Genomic DNA, 19,527 nt, shown 5'->3' with positions numbered 1-19,527 from the left:
TCCATTAAAAATATTAATTATTTTAATATCTCTTGAACTGTTTAGAATCTGCCCAAACCTTTTCTAGGTATTGGAGATCTCATGTGCCCCAACCTCTCCACCAAATTTCGTGACTAGAGCACATCCGATGCTACCACAAATCAACACGGGACATCCATATGATAGCTACATATGCATGGGCCCACATGTATTGCACTAGTATACACAGTGGCTAATATTGAAAATGTCTAAGTTTAGGTTAATGAATTGATTATCGAAATTAATTACTATCTCATCGGAATATAATAAATATATCGAGTGGGGCCTTGATATGTATACCACTCCTATATATATATATATGTATATATATATGATTAATCCTTAAAATTAAATATATATGATAAAGATAATGAAATATATATGAAATTTTATTTAATTAATATTTAATTAAAATAAATAAAACCATTTATTAAATATTAAATTCAGTCTTTTTTTTAACTATTAATGAATCAATTTAATTAATTGGAAACTAATTGCCAAAATCCTAAACTATATGTATAAGCCACTGCCTCTATCCAAAAAGGAAAAGGAGGGTCAAGAAGATGGAAGATGACAGCAAGAAGTATGGAAAAAGATGGAGGCAACAGACAGATAGCACAGAGATAGGGAGGCGGTGGGGTTCAGGATATCAGGGAAGGGAGAAGTCCATAACGGGGCATTCATTCTTTGGAGTTAGAAAGAATACTGTGAAACAGGGAGGAGATTTTGGGGTGAATCTTGTAGAGAAGGGCAAGAATTTCTAACAGAGTGAGACATTGAACCTGATTATTCTTGGAATTTTGGGCATGGGGGTCAGAAGATTTGTCTTCTGGATCTGGGGACCGTACAGGTAGACCCCAGATAGGCTAGGAGGTAATGGACGGTTTGGTAACGCCACAACGGGAACAATCACATATTAACTACCTTCCACAGATTCTAGGTATTCTTTTGCAATTTAAATTAGTAAATTCCAGTTAATGTTTGGTATAAATTTCACATTTGAATTGCATAATTGTTTGGTTAGATTTTCACAGTTTGGGCACTACACACCTTCCACACCATTGTACTCTTGCTCCAATTATTTAATAAAATTGCTCAGCTAGTTGACATTTTTGGAGTTTTTATGGATGTTCACTGAATTTTCTGAAATTTTGTGTTGCATGTACTGTTTTGCTTTGAATATAACTGTTTTTCCTAATTATGAACATTACAGCTCCATTGTTGCCCTTGACCTAGTAGTTGTTCCCTTAGGATCCCCTCCTAGGACCCCTGCTATTTTGAATGGTAACAAGCCCCAGGTGTCCCACCTATAAACACCACCTGCCACCTAACACCGTTGCCTTTTTATCACCATGGAGTTGCATACCCCCCATACTCTTTACTGTGGAGTGGTCTCTACAGCCATACATTATTTTATTATATAAAAATATGTTCGTCAACTACATAATATTTATAATTTTGGCCCTCTGGTCATGTAACCAAAACCGGCATATATGTCTGGAGAAGCTGGCCCCAGAATATAAAACATATATACATAGGCACGCAGGCCCACAAAATGACTCTGGATCACCAAAATAATATCAAGGTAGATATATTTTACATCATAAACTGGCAGCGGTATTACAATATTCATACTTGTTTCAAGGTATCATCCACTTGGGGGAACCTTTGATTGAATATTTCAAATCACTCACCGCTAGGCTTTGCTGGCCTATGACATTGCATACAGATTGCTGCTTTCTTTTCTCTGGAAACTACACTGTAAGTGTAATTCTGAAATAACTGTAAGCACTGCCACTGCTTTTCAAAAGTTCTGGTTAGACTAAGCAAGTAATGAGATCAAAGCCAAAGGATTTTTTCTTATTCAAGATGCAAAATAAATATATCTATTAGTGCCCGTTTGGACCTTATTGCAGCACTGTCTGCAATAAGGTAATCACTCTTTATGTGCATGTTTTATTCTGTACAATAAAAGTAGTATTTTTTCCATATGAATGTGTCCATGCACATGAGCATTTGGTTTCATTAATCGTACATTTCATTTGTTCCCCACCAATAAGTGCTCAAATGGTTTTACGTTTTATTCAATAGAAGGTCTGCAGTGATCTGCCGTTCTGGAGAATCCATTCCGAAATGTGTACTGGGGCTGTCTGGCATATGCTGGGTATAAATCATCTCTCCAGGATGAACAGATGCAGTAGCCTTTGCTCTCATCCAAACCCCGATTAAAGCTACCCAGTCTATGTATTTAGGTCCACGGACCAAACAAATGTAAGCTTTACCCATCCACAGATGAGTCTACCTTACAGCCCCAAACTTCCAGATTTTCTTTATGCCAGTTATAAATTTTCCAGTATAGGGGCATCTTACTGAGAAAGAATGAGATCATCATTTCTTTGTCTAGTCTGTTTGAATCGACTTTAAATTATTCATCATCAGTGATTTGTAAAACGATTATGTTGCTTGGTTTCTTTTATTGAACATAATAATGGCGTTGATCTGTCTGTTTTTCATTTAATCTTCATCTTTCAGAATTTGATTTATTTATAAAGAGAAGTGTGTACTCAATCTTCCCTACTTACGTAGCAAAGAAATTATTTGATACAGTAATATCTTGAAACTGTTCTTGTACACGTTTCCCATTCATCTCTTCCTGCTTTCATGTGGTTCTGAAGGGAAGTATGAATATATTCTTATATGCTGTATTGTATTTTAAATTTACTGTAAGATTCTCCACTGAGAGGTTTTTGTATTCACATGTATGATAATGACCAATAAAAGTTTGTTTTCATATCCTGATAATCAAAGTTTCTAAGAATTACATGTTTATGGTGCATAAATGTAAAGAACACTAAGATTCCAAAGTCAGAATACCATATTTTTTTGACTGTATTGATAACTATAGGTCATACATGCATGTTTGGGTTTATTAATTACTAAGTTTGGTGAAATGATTGTTGAAAATAGAGAAATGGATACAAGCACTATTTCTGAACTATGGTAATTACTTGTGAATATATATTATAGTTCTTTTATCTTCATCAAGCAATGACACTTTAGAAGTTCAACCAATAACCATGAAAAGAAAGTAGAGATCACAATGTTGAAAACTTAGGAAATGTGAGATCACGTGTGTAAGAGAGAAATATATGTGAGTGATAAGTGAATGCATAAAATGAGAAGTTTCAAGTGTATTTTATACTCAAGATACTAAATTGGATCATGATTATTTGTAAGTTAAATTCTAGTAAATCTGCACATTTACATTTTTACTCATATTTGTTAGTGTTGAAGAACACTTAAATAATGTTGGGAGTAACTCTTGATAAGTATATTTATTTACATCTTGTTCCTTATCCCATCTATTACGCAAATACTTGCTTAAATTATGGTGGGTAGTACCTTATGGTAAATATGTTATTTCTGTTTGTATGGCTATGATTTTGTTGATTTCCTTTCTTTTTTTTCTTTTAATTTTAATTATAATTTTCTTTCCTGTGTTTACATAGTATTATAAATACAAGGATTATGAAGATCGACCATAGCTACATTCCTCAACAACTATAAGCTGATTTATAAATGATAAGTAAATAATTATTTGATTGGAGCTGTTGTATTTGCCGGGGAATTCTAGGGGGGGCATAAACTGTGTCATCTAATTCAGTTTTAACATATATGCACTTCCTAAAAGAGGATAGAATGATATTAAAGGCGAAGGCATGGATGTCTTGGCAGCCAGACAAGGTGATCATCGTGGTTCCAGTGCACTTTAAGGATAGCATTGATGCAGTAATTGCAACTTCCTTTTTACAGGTATGCTGTTATTTTCAGGATATCTTGGTTTTTCCGAAGCATATGATAAATTCGTACTAACATTAATACATTGTGAAGCAATTCATGGAGGCAAGGCGCAGTTCAAGATTGAATAAAGCCCCACCTTGTGTTTGGTCTGCAACTCCACCTTTAGAGATGAAAGAAGCACCATTCCATACATTGGGTGCTAATGCCGGATTTGTATCTTTTGGTATTTTCCAAGCTTCTTCCTCATTGTTCCTTTTACCTGGCATTCCAGTCAATGCAAATCCTAAGATGACTTATATGTTTGAAGAGCGTTTCTTGCTCGATATACCATGGTGTAGGAGGCATTCTTATTATAAACAAGTTTTGTAGGCAATGCAATAAGTCTGGCAATTTAAAATCAAGTAATACTGGATTTCAAAATCAATTTATTTTAACACACCTGTCATTGACTTTTGTAGTGATATTTCCTCATCATGTTGAAGGCAGTAAACTGGACAGGATTGTTTGGACTTTATTGAGCTTTCACGCATACATAAATCACCATATAAAGGTGGGATTTCTACCATTAGAGGCTATGGAATCATACACAGTTTCCCATTTATAGATAATGAGTAAAAAATTCATAGAGCTCAGAGTCACTGCTTTTGACTTGATTATGGTCATGTTTTCATTAGAGAACTAGTTGCTGTTCTGCATTCAGAGGTTTCTTTGTTATCAGCAATGGCTGTTACATAACCTTCTGTAATAGTTGCAACCGAAATGTGAACACATTCAGTGGTCCAAACTTCTTTACTTTCTATTTTTCATGAACTTGTGCTTACTATTGCATAGAGAAAATTGGCTAGCAATGTGTATTCTTGAATGAACTTTTTTTTTTTCAAATGAACCAATACTATGCTATATTCATCGATTAAATTGAATCAATAAACACTACAAGTTTAATTTTTTGTTTAGATGTCTCAAAGAAAATGTCCTGGAATGAATTTTATCTTTACAAGATGGTTTACTTAGGTTTACCAAGAAAAACCGTATATACCATAGCTTGCCAACCACTGCAGCCCAGGAAATATAATTGTATCATTTCTACTAAATCTGTTGTTTAGAAAATGTTTACAAAGTTGCTTCAAAGTTCAGAATGAAAAAATGTATCCCTAAGAAATGTTTAGTCCTAGCTACTGAAATGCATCCTTGATTTGAGAAATGTAGTCATGATATTGGTGTATGTAAACATTATATTTAATTTATAGGAAGCTAATAAGACTGAAGATAAAGTTTAAAGGGGTCACAAAATAAGTAAGCATTTAGAATGGATTTTCCCCCCAGTTTACCTCAAAAGCCGCTAGTGCATGATGATGTAGTTGTGTGATCCGCTGCATCATTCAACTTTAAAAGCCTTTGTGCCTATGTAACATGTATAGTAGTCTTCAAGCTGACTAGTGACTAAATGGAAACAAATATTTCAGTCTTGGAGTAACTCTATGTCCATGACTATTGCAGTAGCAAGAATTCATTATATGACATAAGTATTTCACTTGTTTTCAGTGTTCAAAATGTTTCATGCACACTGTAATGCGGAGGGGTGTAGAGAAATTGATTCAGGTGACTATGTTTTCTTGACATCTTGCAAATTATATTAAATATACTGCAGACTGAAAATAATGTGTGCATTTGACAGGCACTGAACCAAACAAAGCTACATGCGGGGGAAGAAAAAAAGACAACACAAGGTTTTCCTATAAGAAATCTCTATCATTTATAGGAGGTCATAAAGTATATTAAATGTTGTATATTTTTCTTTTTGTTTTGACCGATAAAAAATGGAGTGGTATACTTCTCTGATAGAATATCTAGTTGTTGCATGGTAAGAAATAGAGAGATGAAAAATAAAAGTGTTAAGGGCATATTGTTGAGTGTGGATAGATTGTCTGACCTGCCCAAGTATTCCAAGGTTTGGAGCCCCCTTGTTAGACAACAAACATTCATTTTATGCAACAACCTATTTAGAGATATCAATACATGTGCACATGCGCATGCACACAAAGATATATCCTTATGGCTCCTTTTCCTATTTGTCATCAGAGCTTCCAAAATTCAAGGGAGATCCTGATGATGATATTACTACTCATGTGACCCTTTGCCTCTACCTGTCCTAAACATATCACTTAGAACATCCTTAAGCTATCCCTTTTGCTAAATGCAATAACAAATTTACATTATATGAAAATTATGCTGCAAAACATCACCCCCACTATGCTTGTAGATGAATTCACTTACATTCCTTGTATAGGGAATAACCAAAAAATTGGTTGGTTAGGCTACTTTTGATCTTATTACTAGAGAAACCAATATCAAAACCAAAATACAATTGGTTTTAGGAAAAGCAAATCTTATGAAACTTTGAACAAAAAGGAGAGACATTTCTTGGAAACTATAAGAAAGGCATCAAACATTCAGGACGGTCCCTGCTATATTTTTTTGTTATCGTGACTAGAGGTTCTTAGCATTGCTGAAAAATTTGGCAAACCATGGCAAGCATTAAAAAATACAAAATGATTTTTTTTTACATTTCTTAAAAAATATAGACCAAGAGCAATATCAATTAAGCACATTGGCACACAAATATGGAAAAAAACACCAATATATATGATGTAGCGGATGCCAAATTTAAACGATACATCAAAGTTGATTATAAATCCTGATAGTTGTCCATTCACAACCAATAAATACAAAATTACATCAAATATATAATAAATGTATATTTAAAAAAATGTATCACATCACCATGAGCCATCTATAATGACTAACCTAGCAGCTAGCTCTCAATTCCCTCTACCTCTTTTATTGGAAAAGGTAATGGCTCATCCTCTCATCGGAGAAGGCCTATGGCCAAAGACAGATGACCCTTGGTGAGTGTATAACAGTGTGTATAAGGTCGTTTTGAGGCTGACACATCAGCCTCCTCGCTCTTAGTCTCCTCCTCCCACCCTAATGGCTGTTGGTTATAAATGAGTGGTTATGATAAAGATAATGAAAGAGAGCCCTAAACACTGTTCTAAGGCAGCCCTAAATGCTGTCCTAAAGGCAGCCCTAATGCTGTCCTAAAGGCAGCCCTAAACGCTGTGCTAAGGCAGCCCTAACGCTGTCCTAAAGGCAGCCCTAACGCAGTCCAAGAAGGCAGCCCTAACACTATCATAAGGCATCCCCAACCTATGCTATCTCAAGGGTATCCTAGCCGCTGTTAAGATGAAGATAGACACTGTCCTAAACATACCAGTGGTGCCCTAGCCGCAGGCATATGGTGCCCTAGATGCAGGCCTAATGCGGCTGAAAGGGAGGACTGTTTTAAGGCCTACAACAAGGCACCAAGCAGCTGAAAGGAGGCTGAGTTGAAGAAGGGTTGTTTGGGGCAGCGAAAAGGTGGGCTGTAGGTGACAGCGTGGGACTGTGGTAGGCCGCAGTCCTAACCACCTCAAAACAGGGACAACATGGAGAGTTTGAGGGCTCAAACATGCCCAGGACAGCAGTGCTAGTAAATGGGACAACTGGGCTACATGGTGCTGCTAAGACACATGGGACAGTAGCAAGGTATGGCAAGACTAAGGGGACAGAAGCAAGGTATAGCATGACTGTTAGGGACAACAGCGACAACAATATATCTAGGCATCAGTGGCAAGGGACAGCTGCATAGTAAATGGGACAGCAAAAGAATGCTAAGGCAATGTTCAATGGGACAGCAGCATGATGAGACAAAACAATGGTGGGACAGCAATGACATTGTGCAGCAGTGGCACAATGGGACAGCAAACATGGATAGCAGCAAGGATGGTGCAACATGGCAAGCATGGTGCAGCATGGATAGCAGTGGCAAGCACGGTGCTGCAAGCACATGAGACATGCTGTATGAATAAGATATGATGTGTACAACATGGTCATGAGGTCCAGCATTATGATGATGGGTGCAACATGGTGCAACACAGTGAGGTGCAGCATGATGACGAGATGCAGCGCAATGATAGGTGAACGCAACACCTTGGAGAATCAGTTGAAGCAGCATGCCTTCAACTGATCTCATGTATCATCTTCTTAGAGACGATCTATGCTCTTATCTAGATAAGTCAAAGTGTTGACTTCTGTTGTAAATGTACTATCTCTCTCTCTCTCTCTGTTGAACTATTGAAGAACATATAAGAAGAATTGATCAAGGGTTTCCCCATATTGGGGTTTGTCCCTAGCTAGTGCCACATCTTGTGTCCTCTTGTCTTGGCTTGTCTTCTGCGATTTATGTTTATGTTTTATCTGCAATTTACTTTAATGCTGATGTGATTGCTAATTTGGAAAATATATTGAGCTAATTGTGAAAATTGAAATAAATTGCTCTAAGCATAGAACATACCTAAAATTAACATGGTATCAAAGCTGAGGTGAAGATAAAGCCCAAGAAAGCGTGAAAGAGAAATCACCAAAGACAGTTGGGAAAGGACAAAAGGATCAATGGATTCCTCATCTGTCTTCAAATTCACCAAGAGTGAAGTCGAAGTAGAGAATATTATCCAAGTGGCACAGCGGAAGCTTCTGATGGCCTACCTTAAGATCACTTCAATGAGAAGTCCAGATCTAAGGGTGGAAGGAAAGGTAGATGCCTTGTTTGTAATAAGATTCGACCCTTATGTGAAGGAGTGTCCGAATGGTAGGGACACATCACTTGATGATAATAACAATCATTCCAGGGACATCTTCAATGATAAGAGGAATGACAGGTAATGCAGGTCATCAAGGAAGTGGCCTACTCTTCAAGAAAGCAAGGAACCCAAGGTATGAAGAACTAAATGTTGTTTCTGATAAGATAAAGAAGCGTTATCTTGTATTGGCCCTCTCCTTCAGACTCTTTGGGAAACTCGCTTATTGATTGTAGTGCTTCAAGGCACTTCATTAGATAGAAGGGTGCTCTCTCTAATTTGGTAGAGATGGAAACAATCATGGGATTATACTTGGAGTTGATGCTACCTATCCTGGAAAGGGTGTAGGGAATGTTACCCCTCAATTGGATGAGGGTAACTCGATTCATTTACAAGAATCTCTTTTATGTACTTGATCGCAAGAAGAACCTGGTGTCCATTTCAGCAATGGAAGTCAAAGGTTTTAGGGGGGCATTCATCGATGGAAAGGTATGTGTTTGAAAATAGAGTTTTCAAAGATGCTTTTACTCATGGGTTTAGGGTTGGAAATTTGTATCAAGTTGCAGGATGGTCCATTAGGGACCATGTCAGTTGTCACATCTCATCTATAGCACCGAAGGTCTAATTTATGGGACCCTACCCGATGTGAGTCATATGGTGACAAGGATGCTTGAATTCAAGAAGAGCATGAAGGTACATGTCCGAGATGTACTGAAGGAAAATCTTACAAGAGGACCATTCCCCTCATGTAGTAGGTCCACAGGTTTGGAACAACCTAAGGGGTTTGAGATTCATGATCAGGAATCTCATGTATGCAAGTGGAAGAAAGCCTTCTATGGCTTGAAGCAAAACACCCTGGGCGTAGTATGAAAGGGTTGATAACTGTCTGATGAAGCTGAGATTCACTGGGAGTGAAGCCGATCCAAACCATTGCTTGAAGGTTGTGGATGATAGACCTCTCATATTGGCACCTTATGAGGATGACCTCTTTCTGATAGGTGCAGATCCTCTCATTTGTAGAAGTAAGAGGGAGTTGGATTCTGGATTTGGAATGGTGAACTGTAAGCTTAAAGCTCATGACTACCTTGATGGAGCTTAACTTTCAAAAGTTATGTGGTAGTGATGCCGGACCAGATTTGGGAAATGCCTGTGAGTTTCCTAAAGTCATTCGCTTTGATGTTCTTGGTGAACTTTCATCCGGATATATGTTTTGTAGTTAGCACGTTAGGCTCATATTTGGTTGAGCCTCACTAGATTGGTGCCAAGAATCTTCTGAGATATCTTCGGGGTACAATCTGTCATGGATTGAGATACACTGCCGGAAATGTGAAGCTGCTTGATTATTCGAATGTTGTCAGGGCAGGCAATGTGGAGGATCTCAAGAGCACTTTTGAGTGTTGATTCTCTTTGGGTTCTGCTGGATATCTTGGATGAGTAGGAAGCAGAATACGGTTTCTTTGAGCACCGCTGAGACCGAATACATAGCTATGAGTATGACCTCGTGTGAAGCTGCCTAGTTGCAGAAGCTCTTCAGTGAGTTGTTTATACACATGATGGATACCACTGTGATCTTCTGTGTCAACCAAGGAGGGATTCAATTGTTGAGGAATCTCGTATTCTATGATTGCTCCAGCAGAAAGACATCAGATACTACCTTATTTGGGATATTGTACGTCGATGAGCAAGGGGGCTCCATCGCATTGAGACTGATGTACAGGTCGCAGACATTCTGTCAAAGCCCCGGGGAAAGGTCAAATTTGTGACTTTCCCTAATGACTTGTAGTCGTTGAGAGACCTTCTTATGAGGGTCCTGCATGATGCAAGCATTGAGCTTTGGGAGCTTCGGGGGGCTTGGGGTACTTCTTGGAGCAACAAGTTACCATAAGGTGACTCACCCTCCCCTAATGGCATGCTGTGTATAGGGTGAATGGCTCAGTCTTTCCCTGTGATACTCCGTGGCGAGTTAGGGACAAGATGAGTGCTTCTCCTATTGAGGCATCCTACCCATGCAGTCTGGGACTCATGGGAAGTACCTCTCATTTGGCCAATGAGCAGAGAAATGGGGTTAGGGACCATAGTAGTACTATCGATGGACGCATCATTGTATTTACCGTACTCCCTATGCTAGGATGACCTCCATTGATCTGAGATCAATGAAACTGACCTGGGATCAGTATGAGTGGTTTGAGACACTCTCTTGTGATATTGATGTGGGATCAATGAAACTGAATTCGGGTTAGTAAGAGTGGTATGACACACTCTCTTCATATGAAACTGACTTCGGGTCAGTAGAGAATGGTATGAGACATTCTCGATCAATTCTTCTTCCTCATGGTTCAGCAAAGTAGAGCAGAGCTCAACAGGCAGAGCAGAGAAAAGTAGAGCAGAGTAGAGTAGTGCAGGGCACTAATGGCAGAGATAGTATAGTCGGACAGATGGATCAGTGGATGGAGTTCTCCCTAGATGAGAGGGAGTGTTAAAATTGGCAACTAGGGCCAAACTCCATCTGGGTCATCTTATTTATGGCGGCTGATATTTTTCTTGGATCCCACTCATTGAGAGGTGTAGGATTGATCTAAAGATCATCCGATTTCGATAAGTATTCATGGAGTTATGAATTTAATTGTGTTATAAGACAATTCATCAAGGTCGGCCAGCAACCAAATAACCCACACATGTGCTCCACGATTTAGTATAAAAAGAGGTGACTTGATAGTCATTTCAACACACACTTCTATCTTGATTTCTCTCCACTTGTCTTGGGTTTTAGTGGAAGAGTAATCTAGGAGTGGAAGCCCTAGACATTGGAGGAAAAGAGGCTGCCCTAGCCGCAGCGAAGAAGGCAGGCCAGTGAAGTGATGGAAGGGTTCTATGCATTGACCTAAAGGAGCTCAAAGAAGGCAGCCCTAAACACTGTTCTAAGGCAACCCTAAACGTTGTCCTAAAGGCTGTCCTAAACGTTGTCCTAAAGGCAGCCCTAACGTTGTCCTAAGGGCAGCCCTAAATGTTGTTCTAAGGCAGCCTTAATGCTGTCCTAAAGGCAGCCCTAACGCAGTCCAAGAAGGCAGCCTTAACGCTATCCTAAGGCAGCCCCAACCTACGCTATCTCAAGGGTATCCTAGCCGTTGTTAAGATGAAGATAGACGTTGTTCTAAACATACCAATGGTGCCCTAGCCACAAGCATATGGTGCCCTAGATGCAGGCCTAATGCGGCTGAAAGGAAGGACTGTTTTAAGGCCTAAAACAAGGCACCGAGCAGTTGAAAGGAGGTCGAGGGAATGCTGAGTTGAAGAAGGGTTGTTTGGGGCAGCAAAAAGATGAGTTGTAGGTGATAGCGTGGGACTGTGGTAGGCTGCAGTCTTAACCACCTCAAAACAATGACAACATGGAGAGTTTGAGGGCTCAAACATGCCCATGACAGTAGTGCTAGTAAATGGGACAACTGAGCTACATGGTGCTGCTAAGACACATGGGACAGCAGCCAGGTATGGCAAGACTAAGGGGACAACAACAAGGTATAGCATCACTATTAGGGACAACAACTACAACAATATATCTAGGCAGCAGTGGCAAGGGACAACTGCATAGTAAATGGGACAACAAAGGAATGCTAAGGCAATTTTCAATGGGACAGTAGCATGATGAGACAGAACAATGATGGGACAACAATGACATTGTGCAGCAGTGGCACAGTGGGACATCAAGCATGGATAGCAGCAAGCATGGTGCAGCATGGCAAGCATGGTGCAACATGGATAGCAGTGGCAAGCATGGTGCTGCAAGCACATGAGACATGATGTATGAATAAGATATGATGTGTACAACATGGTCATGAGGTCCAGCATTATGATGATGGGTGCAGCATGGTGCAATACGGTGAGGTGCAGCATGATGACGAGATGCAACGCAATGATAGGTGAAGGAGTCACCTTGGAGAATCAGTTGAAGTAGCATGTCTTCAACTGATCTCATGTATCATCTTCTTAGAGATGATCTTATGCTCTTATCTAGATAAGTCAAAGTGTTGACTTTTGTTGTAAATGTACTATCTCTCTCTCTGCTGAACTATTGAAGAACATATAAGAAGAATTGATCAAGGATTTCCCCACATTTGGGTTTGTCCTTGGCTAGCGCCACATCTCGTGTCCTCTTGTCTTGGTTTGTCTTTTGCGATTTATGTTTATGTTCTATCTGCAGTTTACTTTAATACTGATGTGATTGCTAATTTGGAAAAGATATTGAGCTAATTGTGAAAATTGAAATAAATTGTTCTAAGCATAGAACATACCTAAAATTAACATACACCATGCCCCTGCTTCTCCTCATGTCCAGTAATAACAATTTGGATGTTAAACATGATAATGGATTCATTGCCTATACTTCCATGATAAAATTCCACTTGCATTGGTGACTACATCAACTACACACATGGCATTGCAAAAAATAAGCTTGTCTTGGAGCTTGTAACCGCTCAAACTAGTAGTGTTGGCAAGTCTGGACCAAGACTACTACACGATAAGGACTATTAGCAATATGCCCAATGTCACCTCAGCATATTCCATGGCTTTAGGCCAACTCCCACTGAATGGCACAGGTGGTATCTCTACACACAACAACTCAACCAAAAAATAATTAGACTAGAGCCTATATGGAGTATATGAAAAAGGTAGGAGTTGGTTAAGTAACCAAATTCTAATATGGTTTCTGATGTAATAGAAAGTTAATATTGCATATAAGCAATGTAAAAGTACTCAATATGATAAGAAAATGGGTTTGAAACACCACAAATTGAGTATGATAGCTTCTTATCACAATAGAAGATGAAATGGATCTATTATACTTGTTCTTTATTGTTGTAAGAAGAAAAAATACTTCTTGTTCAAAGTTCAAACATATAACTTTAATATTTTTGAAGAGTGCAGTAGGACAACAAGCATAGGGCCACTTTAGGGGCGTAAAGTTGCCTGTAGTGAACTTGAAACTCAAGGGACTTTGTTAGATATGTTAGTACTATCAAAGTGCTTTCCAATAAGCACAAGAACACTAAATTTGGATAATAAGTTTGAAAGATATTAAATGTGCAACACGACTAGTCTGAAATAAGCCCACAACCGTGAGGGCTGAAAATTGACTTGGCCAAAAATCAATGATCTAATCTCCAACTCTTTTTGGACCACCAATATATGATCTAATGGAAATAATTAGTCAACAAAAAATCTCTTTAGATCAATTTCAATGGATACAAAATATTTTATCTTGTTTTTCATGTATCTCAAGGCAAGGGTTTTCCTCCAATCACTTCCGGTTGTTGTAGATTATTTGCAAAAAAATTGTAATTAGCTTCAAAACACTTGGAAATGCAATTAGTACAACAATATAGAGCAAATTAAAGGGGGATGTATAGCCTTAGGGCTTAGGGCTTCCCAAAATTGCAAATTTTGTGGTGATTTTACCAATGAATAAATCAATAAATGCAATGTAAACCACAAATGAGTGAATATATTTACTATTGAAATATTTTTGGAATTTTTATAAGAAATAATTTGATTTTTGAGATATAATAGTTTTTAGGATTTTTATATTTAATACTAACTACAAATTTACAAAAATACAAAAAATTTTGAGATATAATTTTGTTAATAAAATGATTGCAAATTATTGGAATAAAGATATGGTCATTTTTCACGAGTGAAGGACAGAGAATTATGTCCTCTCTTGTTTTGGTATCTCAATGCTTGAGGTTTTGGAACCTTAGGTGGAACACCAAGGATACAACCCTAGCCTCCAAAACAAGACAAGTAATGGAACCAAAATTTCACTAGGAGGGCCTTCCAAGAGGAGAATCCAACAATTATTGAAGATAAGGTTATTTACCTCTAGACGAAAGAGCGAATCATGTCCCAAAAGAGAAGAACAATACCTTGAATAAATTAAGAGAAGATGTAAGATGAACTCTAGACCTCCACTTTGAAGATTCCTTTAATCAATTAGCTTAGCCTTGTGGTAACTTTGTGTTGCTCCTAAATTTTCCTCTCAAATTTTTTTGATCAACCAAACAAAAGAAAAGAATTCACATGTACATGCTTTTGTCTCATGAAAAAATTCACATTTTGATAGTTCAACAGGTTTACAATGATTTGTCAAGGAGGGAAATGGCTATGTATACCAGCCTAGATCTATCTTATCTCTGGATCTATCAAGCGCCAAGAGGGATCAAATCTCTTGAGGTGCAAACCTCTTTTTTGAGTGCAAAACTTGTGGAAAGTTTTGCACCTCGAGAGATTTGATCCCTCTTGGCGCTTGATAGATCCAACATTAAGATGGATCTAGGCTGGTTTCAGTCGTGTACAACCAAAGAAAATCTAATGAACAGATGATTGATTTTATCAATAATATGTAAAATCATCTAATATTAAATATAATCACTTTAAATATGCTAAATATGCCTCAGATTAATCTGGTCATTTTAATTTTAAATTTCTTAGTTGCCTCAGTTTGTTGAGATGATAAATATTGTGAATAACTTTAATGATGAAATAAACATTTTGAATGTAAAGCGACAATGTAATAGTGTTGAATGATAGAAAATGTGAATAATAAGAATATAGTAAATTACAAAGTATTTCATTATGATTAATCTCAAACTATTTTCTTCTACTATTCTTATTGGCACCCTTGTTACTTTTGTCGTCTTTTCATATTAATTATATGAAAAGCACAGGTTAAATTGTAAACCATTTAAATCTTTAGCTGAGATATTGTAGTAAACATCATACCTTGTCTCTCTTTCTCTCCAATATTACTAGGTTGAATTACTATAACACAAAAATCAATGTACATTGTCAATAAATTTTTATGCTTACACTGAAATCAATGCACAATATTAATCCAATCACTTTAAAATTAATGTACCATCATACATCCAATTACATCAAATCAGAAATCAACATCTACATTGAAATCAATACATCTAATGCAAGCAATCAAATACGATTAAAAATCAACATTTACACTCAAATAAATGCATCTAGTGCATGTAAGAAAATAGATTTATAAACCAACATCTACAATGAAATCAATGCATCTAGTGCAAGTAAGCAAATAGGATTATAAACCAACATCTACACTGAAATCAATGCATTTAGTGTAAGCAATCAAATAGGATTAGAAATCACCATCTACATTGAAACCAATGCATTTAGTGCAAGCAATAAAATAAGACTAGAAATCATCTACATTGAAATCAATGCATCTAGTGCAAGTAATAAAATAGGACTAGAAATCATCTACATTAAAATCAATGCATCTAGTGCAAGCAACCAAATATTATTAGAAATCAACATCTACATTGAAATCAAAGCATCTAGTGCAAGCAATCAAGTAGGATTAAAAATCACCATCTACACTGAAATCAAGGCATTTAGTGAAAGCAATCAAAGAGGATTAGAAATCATCTACATTGAAATCAATGCATCTAGTGCAAACAATCAAATATCAAAAGAAATCAACATCTACACTAAAATCAATGCATCTAAACTAAAATCAATGCATATAGTGCAATAAATATTCTTTCCTCTCTCCCCCCTCCATATATATATATATATATATATATATATATATATATATCTCCCTCCATCTCTCCATCTTTGTCTCTCTATCTCAAACCCCCAAACATACATGCTCTCTCACTCCATATCTATCAATCTCTTTGTCCCTCCCTCTCTCTCTCCATCTCTCTCTTCTTCACTCTCTTCACTTTCCATCTATATCTCTATCTCCTTTTGTCTCTCTATATCACCCCCAAAACATACACTCTCTTTCTCCAATCAATCTATCTCTCCCTCCCTCTCTCTTTCCCTTCTCTCCCTCTCCCCTGCTTCTATCTCTCTTCCCTCTTGTTATCCTCTCTCCCTCTCTCTATCTTTCTTATCACTCCTTCTCTATCTCTCCACCTTTCTCTCTCTATTTATTTATTCTTACCTCCCTCTTTGCCCCTCCAACTCCATCTCTCTTTCCCTCCCTCTCTCCACTCTCTCACATCCTCTCTTTCTCTCTTCACCCTCCAATTCTGTCATTATATCCTTCCCTTTCTCCTCTCTCCTCCTCTCCCCCATTCTCTCTTTCTTTGTCTTTTTATCTCACCCCAAACATACACACTCTCTCTCCATTGTCACTCCCTCTCTCTCTCCACTTCTCACTCTCTATGTATTTCTTCTTCCCTCCCTCTCTCCTCCTCTCTCTCAAGTCCGCTCTCTCGTACTTCCTCTCTCCTACCTCCCTCTCTCTTCCCCCATCACGCTCTCTCTTTGCCCTCCAATCCTCTCTCTTCCCCCATCACTCTCTCTCTCTCTCTCTCTCTCTCTCTCCAACTATGTTACTATATCCCTCCCTCTCTCCTTCTCCCCCCTTCTCTCTATCTCTCTTTCTTTGTCTCTTTATCTCACCCCTAAACATACTCTCTCTCTCGCCATCTCTCCCTTGTCACTCCCTCTCTCTCCACTTCTCACTCTATGTATTTCTTCTTCCCTCCCTCTCTCCTCCTCTCTTGCAATTCCTATCTCTCATCCTTCCTCTCCTACCTTCCTCTCTCTTCCCCCATCTCTCTCTCTCTCTCTTCGCCCTCCAATCCTCTCACTATCTCCCTCCCTCCCTCCTTCTCTCTCTCCTCCTCCATCTTTGTGTCTCCCTCTCCTACGCTTCTCTATATCTCTCACTCATCTCCCTATCTCTCTCTTCATTCCTCCTCTCAGCTATACTTAAGTTTATCTTGATGTCTCCCTTGTCACTCCCCTTATCTCTCCACCTCTATCACTCAATGTATTTGTTCTTCCTTACCATATATATCTAGAGTTAATATATATTATGATATATTAATATATATTATAATATAACAAATTTAATATTGTATTAATCCAAAGTTATTAAATTTAATAATATTAATATTATAATATATTAATATGAATATTGTATTTAATAATAATAATATTTTAATATTAATATTAGGGTTAATAATGTGTTTTTTTGTATGGTATTAATAATAATTTGGCCCATAGGGGTCACCTAAATAAAACCTATTTTTTGAGTGTTAGTAAGTATAAAGAGGTTTATGGAGTAAATATAAAAAGAGGTTTTATTTATTTACCATACCTCTAGTTTATTTATATTTTTATTTATTTATCATATCTCTTTTATTTACCATGGTATTTGGCCCATAGGCTTGGTATATAATTAGATGTTGATTTCTAATCTTATTTGATATATTTTTATTTATTTATCATACCTCTTTATACCTCTTTTATATTTATTTATTTACCATACCTCTTTTATAAATATGGTATTTGGCCCATGGTATTAATAATTATTTGTCCCATGGTATTTGGCTCATAGGCTTCACCTAAATAAAACATATTTTTTGAGTTTTCTTAAATATAAAGAGGTTTATGGAATAAATATAAAAGAAGGTTTTATTTATTTACCGTACCTCTAGTTTATTTATATTTTTATTTATTTACCATACCTCTGGAGTAAATATAAAAAAAGTTTTATTTATTTACCATACCTCTAGTTTATTTATATTTTTATTTATTTACCATACATCTTTTTTTAGTGTTTGTAAACCTCTTTATATTTTAAATTTATATTGTGTTTATACATACTAATAATTAGATTGATTTTTAAATGTTAAACATTATGTTTACGTTTACATTTACATTGACATGTTTACGTTTTTATGTGAGATCTATTCCCATACTGGGTTGTTTACGTTTACATTTATGTTTACATTTACGTTTACGTTTTTATGTGAAATCCATTTACATTTACGTTTATGTTTTTGTGTGAGATCTATCCCCATACTGGGCTATAGAGCGCTCTCGGCACAATAAATGAGGCTCTTCAAAAGTTCCTCCTTGTTCTCCCACAAAATAAGTAACTTGCATTAGAGAAATTTTGAGGTAAAAAATGGGTCTCAAAACAAAAATTTACAACCAGAATCAACTTTATAAGAACCAATAGGATTCAAGATAATGATGTGTAATATCCTCAATTTTGATTTTCTACATTAGAGACGATTTTTGGAAGAGGAGGCAATTCTGGCATTGTGGCTTAGGAGCAAAAAAGGAAATCGCAACTTTAGTGGAGAGTGGGCACCACAAGGGGAGCAAATTAGTTGAAGGTGGGGACCACCAAGGGAGATAGGGCCAACAATTATAAATAGAGCTTGGAGGGCTCCATTTAGAACCTTTGATCATTTTTAAAAATCAACTCTAGTTTTCTTGAGCTACTTAGCCAAGACAACCCGTGTTGTTTAGCACAAGAAATTTCCAAACGGGAATTCTAGCCTCTCTTTCGGTGGACTCCGAGTGCCACCCTAAGGAGGAATTTCTGAACTCAATGGGAGGTAAATTTGCTGGAGATTGTGGTACCTTTCAGCCCATTTCTCAGCCAGTTCGATTTCCAGGGAGGAAGTAGGGATCAAAATTGTACCACTGTGTTGGGGCAAAGAAAACAGGTATTTTGGTTTGAGAATTTAGCAGAAAATTCCCCCAGGTTGGACTAGCATTTGTGGAGGTTTTCAGGGCTGGAATTTGCAGCTTTTGTGAGAGCCAAATATGCCACTCTAGGGCCTACATAATAGTGACACAAGGTAAAATTTGTGGGGCTGAATACTACATGCTTGTGCAGGTTTTTGGGAAGGAAATCCACACACCTCTTCGGAGGTAATTTCTAGGGTAGTTCTACAACAGATTGAAGAGAGCCAAGTGCCAAATCTAGCAGTTGAAGTGTGGGGGACACAATTTTTGTTAGGAAGGGTGTAGCACTAAAAATTGGGTAATTCTGGGAGGTCGAAATTAGCCCAACTCCTTTTTGGGTTTTGTCAGTCAGGGGTCAGGGAGTCTACTCCTAATTTTGTAGAATTTTTGGAGGAGTTTTGGTGCCCCAAAATAATAAGGCTATTTGGCAGCCAGCTAGGAGAAGCGAGCTTAAATTTTGGGTCCCGAGTGGTCAGTAAAATTTTCCCAAACCCTTTAT

General features: G+C 37.4%; 1 protein-coding gene across 5 annotated transcripts in view; it reads left to right on the top strand.

The window, feature by feature from the left end:
- Positions 1-19,527, top strand: part of LOC149228496 (actin-related protein 2/3 complex subunit 2A-like) — a 460,530-nt gene that overhangs the window by 294,258 nt on the left and 146,745 nt on the right. For 2 of the 5 annotated variants that reach the window (XM_089378237.1, XM_089378240.1), the window contains exons 5-9: positions 3,754-3,831; positions 3,910-4,042; positions 4,278-4,369; positions 5,362-5,418; positions 5,495-5,546. In XM_089378237.1, the coding sequence (XP_089234363.1) occupies positions 3,754-3,831; positions 3,910-4,042; positions 4,278-4,369; positions 5,362-5,418; positions 5,495-5,546 (412 nt within the window). The remainder of the gene's footprint in view (positions 1-3,753; positions 3,832-3,909; positions 4,043-4,277; positions 4,370-5,361; positions 5,419-5,494; positions 5,547-19,527) is intronic. The other 3 variants (XM_089378239.1, XM_089378241.1, XM_089378238.1) reach the window with 2 other exon arrangements.

Source organism: Pinus tabuliformis, chromosome J (genome assembly GCF_031772625.1).
Source record: "Pinus tabuliformis cultivar Carrire ecotype Pingquan chromosome J, CPIR1, whole genome shotgun sequence".
NCBI lineage: Eukaryota > Viridiplantae > Streptophyta > Pinopsida > Pinales > Pinaceae > Pinus > Pinus tabuliformis.
The sequence above is the reverse complement of the archived record's forward strand: the minus strand, read 5'-3'. Positions and strand labels throughout refer to the sequence as shown.